This window comes from Hemicordylus capensis, chromosome 3 (genome assembly GCF_027244095.1).
Source record: "Hemicordylus capensis ecotype Gifberg chromosome 3, rHemCap1.1.pri, whole genome shotgun sequence".
Lineage (NCBI taxonomy): Eukaryota > Metazoa > Chordata > Lepidosauria > Squamata > Cordylidae > Hemicordylus > Hemicordylus capensis.
In genome coordinates this window covers 295362793-295370449 of record NC_069659.1, presented here as the reverse complement: position 1 = coordinate 295370449, position 7657 = coordinate 295362793, and the positions used below count along the sequence as shown (strand labels likewise).

The 7657-nt window shown below is 44.8% G+C and overlaps 1 protein-coding gene across 2 annotated transcripts in view; it reads left to right on the top strand.

Annotated features, from left to right (window-relative positions):
- The first annotated feature begins 215 nt into the window (after positions 1–215).
- The window catches only part of DZIP1L (DAZ interacting zinc finger protein 1 like), a 34545-nt gene continuing 27103 nt past the window's right edge, over positions 216–7657 (top strand). Inside the window, exons 1-2 of one of the 2 annotated variants that reach the window (XM_053304566.1) lie at positions 216–465; positions 5535–5729. In XM_053304566.1, the coding sequence (XP_053160541.1) occupies positions 5547–5729 (183 nt within the window). In that variant the 5' untranslated portion in view covers positions 216–465; positions 5535–5546. Of the gene's footprint in view, positions 466–5150; positions 5730–7657 lie in introns of both variants that reach the window. The other variant, XM_053304565.1, reaches the window with a different exon arrangement.

Below are 7657 nucleotides of genomic sequence, written 5' to 3'. Positions count from 1 at the left end.
TGCTGTAACCCACACGGATTGCCGGTTCCTCCCCCTCCATTACGGCCAGGTTGAAGCCAATGACGTTGCTAAAGTAAAACAAATCAAGCAGGGAAGAGGGGAATCAGGTACTGACTGTGTTCCTGTAAGTTACTAGAGCAACGGCGTGGCTTTGGAGACAGCTTAACAGCTGTTTTCCTCCACAAGGGAGAATCTCTCCGGCGGAGAACCGCTTTCATGCTTCGTCCTGATGTTGTAAATTGAGCCGGAGGTGACTGGGGAGCAGAGCGGGGATGATCCTATGGGATCTTTTCGCTGCTGGTGTTGGATTTCCTGGGTGGGAGGAGGAAGAGGAGGAGGGGGAAGGAGATCGCTGCTGAGAGAGGCCTGCCTAAAACCCACGCTACTTTATACAGTCTTTTCTCTCGCGGCGCCCTTCGCACATTTCCTAGCCCCATTTCACAGAAAGATACTCTCTGAGGGCAGGTAAGCTCGGGCTTTGTTTGCTCTGTGAAGCTCTCTAGGAAGGGCACTGGGGAGGAGAGGAAAAGGAGGACTGGAGAGGGGTGGGGCTACGAGCGAGGCTTAGTTCTAGCCGGTTCTCGCTTTCTCTCCCGCGTGCGTACTTATTTGCTTTCCGCTGCTCCGTTCAGCATCGGCAGCTGTTGCTCTTTGTTGTTGAGGGCAAACATCCAAACTTAGAGTTAGGAACCGGTCCGGAAGGAACTCAAATGCGCTCTCCCTATTTATTTGTTGCTCTAGCCCAATCTAGCTGAGCTGGCTTTCTCTGAGAATTATTGTTACTCTCAATCAGAGTTTAAAGCACTGGAGAATTTGGCACTATTGGGGAGATTGAGGTTGTAGCGGGAAGAGGAGAAGCGAGTCGAGCATTCCTCCAACCTTTAGCTTATAAAGCAGCCTGCCAAAAAAGATGACGGCTCGGCTGCTTGTGGCTTTCTCCCTCCCTCCTTCCTTCCCCGCCCCCCGGGCTGTGCACTTGGAGCCTAGGGGAAGCTCAAGTGCTGTGAAGGGCGCCGGGGCCTGCCACGTCCGCGCCCCTCCTGGGGCTCTGGTACGTCATCACGTTTGGAAATCCCGAGCCGACTTGCCAAAGGAGCAAAGGCAGAAGCAGAGGGGCTGCTGGGGGCGGGCTCGCCCCTTGCGGCGAGCGACCGTATAGAGTCATGTTTAATAGGGTTGCCCGAAAAGCAGAACATTAGCAAGTACTGCTTTTCCAGCGTGGAGTAGCAGATGGGGGGGGGGAGTTTCATCTCCAAACCTGTTATGGTAAAACCACTGTAGTAGGAAGCTGCGGAGAGTGGGACCTGTGAACGCAAATGCCTAAACATCCAGGAGGGGTGTGTGCGCACATTCCTTGTATTGGCGAAATACCTCCGCAGGCCGTTAGATAAATAATATAAGATTGCCAGGCAGTCTGCCTTTTCGAGGCTTTCATGTATTGTGTCTCCTCTTAGCTCATTACAAGCCCATTATTTGCGACGGTTAGGTAGGACTCGGAGGTCAAAACTGGTTTGGTGGCCGAATCTGATGCTATTCACTCCTGTGGCAGCGCAAAAAAAAAAAAAAAAAAAAAAAGCACTCTTGTAGACTCTGGTTGGGTGGCTCTGACAAATTTACAGGGATTCTCTTTTTTGTGGGGGAAAGGGTTGAAATGCATTGTGTGCCTGAGCACAGAGTGCAGAGAAAAAACACCACAGTACCCAGAAGCCCTTGGAATATCTCGCCATCACCGTCCCAGTTATATTGATGGGCATTTTCCTAGCATATGAAGCGAGTTCCCAGGGTTCCATAACACTTCCAGCCTCAGAGGGAAGATACCTCTAAATACCCAATGCAGGGGAGCAACAGCAGGAGAGCAGGCATGCTCTTGCCTGTAGGCTTCCCAGAGGCATCTGGTGAGCCACTGTGGGAAACAGGATGCTGGACTAGATAGGCCTTGGGCCTGATCCAGCAGGGTTCTTATGTTTACACTTTAGCAGTGTGTTCTAATATCACCAGAAAGGAAAACCCAGGATGGGATGTGTCGATTTGCAGTTAGGAACAGACTTGATACTGTATTTAATGTCTGGAATCTACCATGGACACAGAGCATTTTTAGATCCCACCCCCAAAGGTGCCTAAAAACCTCTTAATGAGCAGTTTCCTTTGTGAGTGGTTGCCATTCACACCTATGGGGGAATGGCTGCTTTTGGGGACAGTGAGTGATGCAGTCCTTACTGATAGGGATGTTGGCTGCAATGTAGAGGAGATTGAAGATGCACAGAGATATATTGCACCCTTAAGAGTGCTTGCAATAGACAAGCCCTCCCTCTGTGCACATGCTCTGCTCTTCCTTTTCGAGTCTCTCTCTCAAGCAGTTTTCAGAGCTCCATCATGCTCTAGCATGGCCAATTAAACAGAACTGGGGCTATGCAACTGTCAGTGTGGAACTGTGCACATCGGAAGCTTGATTCTCAGTGGCTTGAATTATCACCTACACCCTGCCCTATAGGGGAAAACAAAACACTTCATTTGGCGACACTGTTGCAATATAAGCAACAGAAATGTATTCAAAAGTGCTATCACTCGGTAGATGATCGTTTGCTTTCTACCTTGGCACTTCATGTCTGTCATTCCCTGCAAGGATGCTACAATGGTGTGGAGGGCAATGTGCTTCTGTGTTCATAGCACACAGAGAAGCACTAGCTCCTCCGCTGCAAAGCGGGGGGGGGGGGTGTTGTCTTGCTATATGCAAATCCTTCCTCCATATATGCCATGTTTTTGAAATGGCAGGCATTTTGCTAATTAAGAAATAAGGCATGTCCTTGTGTGCAGATGGATGGGATTAAAAGTGTGCTCAATATACATATTTAGTGTAAGATTAAAAAGAAAGACACTTTAATTGCATGGATTATAGTGGCAGTGGTGATGCTGCAGATCATAACTATATTCTGGTATTCAGTTTGCCCTTTTAGCTTGTAAGTCTAAATATTGCCTGGGTTTGGCGTTTTATGTTAGTGCTTCTGTTTGAATCGTGACACAGAAGTCTTGAATTGGAACCAATAACTGAGCATTAAGCTGTCTTGTTTGTTTTTGCATTGTTTCCTAGCAATAGTGTTGATAAAAGGAAAGGCCTTCTCCCTCATATAATATATTTAGAGCCCATGCTAGGCCTCTGTTACTAGGTCCAGGCTACCTGGCACATTTCTCTTTCTAGCAAGGCAAATTTCATCCAAGGATTATGATGCAACAAGACAAATCTAGCAATTTCAGTGTATTTAGGGATACAAGAAGCAGATTGTTGTAGCCCTTCCAAATGATGAATATTTTAGGTATCATGTATTATATAGTCATGATAGCCAGCAGTCCTGAGTTAGAAGTGAGCCTGTACAATATAGAACTACCAATAAAATGACCATTTCTTTGAGGGCATAGAAGTCAACATAGGAAGGGGAAAACGAAGCACATAAATGGTTTGAATCAGTTGATACTCAGCAAGCCAGATGCTAGCACTAAAAGCCTATGGACCTTACTGCTTCTCTCCTGTGAGTTTCACTATTGACCTTAGTACAGGCCTGCTCAACTTTGGCCTCCCATCTGTTTTTGGACTACAACTCCCATAATCCCCACCCACAGTGGCCAATAGCCAGGGATTATGGGAGTTGTAGGCCAACATCTGCAGGAGGGCCAAAGTTCAGCAGCCCTGCATTAGTACATGACATATGAACAGCCCTGCTGGTTCAGGCCCAAAGTATATCTAGTCCAGCATCCTGTTTCATACAGGGGCCCACCAGATACCCTAGGGAAGCCCACAGGCAAGAGGTGGATGAGGGCATGCCCTCTCTCTTGATGTTGCTCCCCTGCAACTGGTATTTAGAGGTATTTAACCTCTGCTTTAACTGGAATTTACTTTAACTGTGATTTAGAATTTGAATGATTAATAAATGACATCTGCATGCTATAATAATTTCATTTGTGATTCCAGTTTTGAGCAGTGATTTTGTTAGAATAATATAGCAGAGTTCAGTTTTTCTGACACTTACTCAGAAATATTATTACTCAGTTGTCTTGACAATTGTTTGCTCACACTGGAGCCTCAAGTAAATACACACAAAGCAGAAAATGAATTATTTAATCACTTACAGTGTTCTGCTTAGCCATGGTACATTTGTGCTACTGTAGGCAGAACTTTGGAGTCCTGTTACCATCACATAAGACACACCTAGTAACAACACTGTTGTTCAACACAACTGTCTGTTAGGAATATGCAAGGAGTCTTAAAATTATAGAGATATTGTGCTGATCAGAAAACATGGTAGGTATCATTCTACAAACAGTTTTTTCCAGGTCAGTTTGTAATGGGTGTATAACGTTACGGTGGTAATATAATATTAAAAGCAAACATAACAAGGGGACAGTATCAGAAGCATTTATTTTAAAACTTCAGTTATTCTTTGATGTGGAACTTTCTATAATGATATATCAAACTGTTGTGGAACTTTCTATATTGATATATCAAACTGTATTGAACAATAGCATAAATGCTATACAACTTTAGGTAGAGGTTTTCATTTTTGTGCATAATAGAATCTAGCAATACCTCTGGCTACTGTTTAGAATAGGAGGTTGAGTTGACAGTCATTTTGTCTGGAATAACACATTTAAATATATTTTAATCTCGCATAAAATCAAATTGTAAAGTAATGAACTCCATTGTTAAGTGGCTACTGAATGTTGTTAAGCACTTGCATCTGATGTGGAACTCAAGGAGACTTTAAAATGTGGCCTTCTTCAAAGTGTTAAACATGTTAAATTGCAATTTGTGTCCAGTGTTGTGGAACTCTTTCTATAATGAGATATCAAATGTTATTTATTTATTATTTATTAAAAGATTTAATATACCGCCCAATCCACAGACCCAAGGCGGTGTACATAGCAAGAACATCATCTGAGATTTTTAAAAAACTTAAATTAAAGGGCAAACACCATCAGAGAAGAAATGTCTTCAACAAGAATTTAAAGGCTGAAAGGGAGGAGGCAGACCGAATATTCTTATTGAACAATATTCTACACATTTGGGTTTACCTTTAATTATAGAAATTTTCTGTGGCAGATATTTAACTATCAGTTTGTTTTAGCTCTAATTCATTGTTCCCTCTTTTGTTTTTTAGCCTTTTACGTACAATATTTATTACCCATCACCACTACCTGCATCCAGACCTTATAGGTCAGGTATGCCAGGGTCAGTGTTTCCTGTTAATTTCCCAAGCAGTGGAGATCTCTTTGGCAACATGCTAGCCAATCCTAGTGGAATTCCAGCCTTTAAATTCCAGTTGCGCAGAGATACTATTGACTGGAGACGGTTCAGTGCTATTGATGTGGAACGGGTGGCCCGCGAGCTGGATCTTGCCACCCTCCAGGAAAATATCAATAGTATCACCTTTTGCAACCTGGATGCAGAGAAGTGCCCCTACTGTCAGCAGCCAGTAGATCCTGTCCTCTTAAAAGTCCTTAAGATGGCCCAGCTGACCATTGAATACTTGCTGCACTCTCAGGAGTACCTGAGCATGAACCTGGCACTCCAAGAGGAACAGCACCAGACTGCCCTTGAAGATCTCAAGCGTCTCAAACATGACTTGGAGAAGCAAGTGGAAGAGCTAAAGAGTGTTAAAGAAGAGAGCAGAAGACGAAAAAAGATGATTGCCACCCAGCAGCTGCTCTTGCAAGCTGGGGCCAATAACTATCACAAGGTGAATTCTAAAGGGGGAAAGGAAATGTGATGTGTTTTTGTGTGTGCTTTAATTTTTTTAAAAAATTTTTGCTGCTACATAGAGAGCCGAGTCTCATGATCAGTGAAGCCCGGTTTGTACAGCTAAGCAGGGAGAGCGGGCTAAGCCCACTCTCCCCACAGACGAGCAGGGCGGGAGCCCTGGGTGGCCAGATCAGCCACCCACACAACTGCCAGCTCCGCGATGGAGCAAGCGGGGGATGGGGAGTTTGGGGGCCGCATGGCCCCCGGAAGCTCCAGTAAGCCCTGCGCAAGCACACAGGGCATACTGGGGAGACCCCCAGCCGGGAGGTTGCTTTTCAGCCTCCCGCTGGGGGTCTACTCATGAGTAGCTGTGGCACGGAGCCATGCCACGGCTACTCATGATACCAAAAACTGGGTTTGCAGAGCACTCGCTCCGCAAACCCGGTTTAAGGGGCGAACTACATGAGTGGGTTACCCGCTCAGGAACCACTGGGCTCGCAGCCGAGCCTGGTGGTTCTCACGACTGTAGAAAATCGGGCTAGTGGAGGCTAGCCCAATTTTCTACAATCGCGCGAATAGCCTCATATTCTAACATATCACTGATGAAAAAAGGGAAACTGTTGGGTATTATAACATTTTATATTCTCATACCTTGCTGCCTGAGCACAGTCCCTCATAACCACCACTACGTGTTCCTGAATACCTCTTATACACTATATTTGTTTACTCTATAGTAGCCTGTCCTGCACTTGCTTCTGAAGCAGCAGTGCTAATAAACTGAGCTTTAACAGCTCCCCCTTTTAAATTTAAGAATGAATTACTTAATCTCATGATGAGTCCGGTTCTTCTTATGGAATGACTGGACCTCAAACACATTTAACAACGGATGAGTTATTTATTTAATATATTTGTATACTGCCCATTCCCGAAGTTCCTTGGAAGTTTACAACAATAAAACACACCAAGAAATATAACAGTTAGAATTTATAAAATATCAAGTTAAAATACCTATAAAAACTACCAAATAGCTAAAAAGCTTGGCTGAAGAGATGTGCCTTGTTTCCTAAAAGCCAACAGGGAGGGAGCAGTTCTAGTCTCAGCAGGAAGTGTGTTCCATAGCTCTGGAGCAACTACAGAGAAGCCCCATCACTAGACAAACCGGTGGCACCCTCAGACAAACCTCCCCTGAAGATTTTAATAGGTGGTGGGGTTTATAATGAGGAAGGCATTCTCTTAAATACCCTGGGCCTAAGCCAATAAGGGCTTTATAGGTAATAACCAGCACTATGTATTTTTCCCGAAAACCTATTGTTAAAGTAATGAACTACATTGTCGTTTTTTTAAAACCAGAGTGATATGGTCTCTTTGGGATGTCCCAGAGACCAATCTGGCAGCAGCATCCTGCACCAATTTTAGTTTTCAGACTATGTACAGGGGCAGCCCCATGTAGAGTGCATTGTAGTAGTCACTCCTGGAGGTTAACAGCATGCGCACCACTGTCTTAAGGTCACTCACTTCTAGGAAAGGGTGCAGTTAGTGAATCAGCCAAAGCTGATAAAAACACTCATGGCCACTGCCTCCACCTGAGGTATCAGAGAGAGGGTTAATTTAGTCAGGACATCAGCCACTAAAACCAACCAGAGAGAGCTAAAACCTATTTCAGCTTTTTCCCTAGTAAGAAAAGCCAACGGGAGCAAATGCATTTTTCAAAAGGTATTCAAAAGGTGTCAAGTCAAAAGAGAGGAAGCCAACTGAACCACTTGAGGGTAGGGACTTCCACAGGGGGGTGGCCAGTACAAAGAAGGTCCAATCCACTGTGACTGCAAAGTGAGTCTCAGATGGAAGTGGCACACACAGGACGCTCTACCCAGCTCACAGCCAGCATGTAGACATCCCCATGTAATGCCAGGCCCGATGCTATCTAAA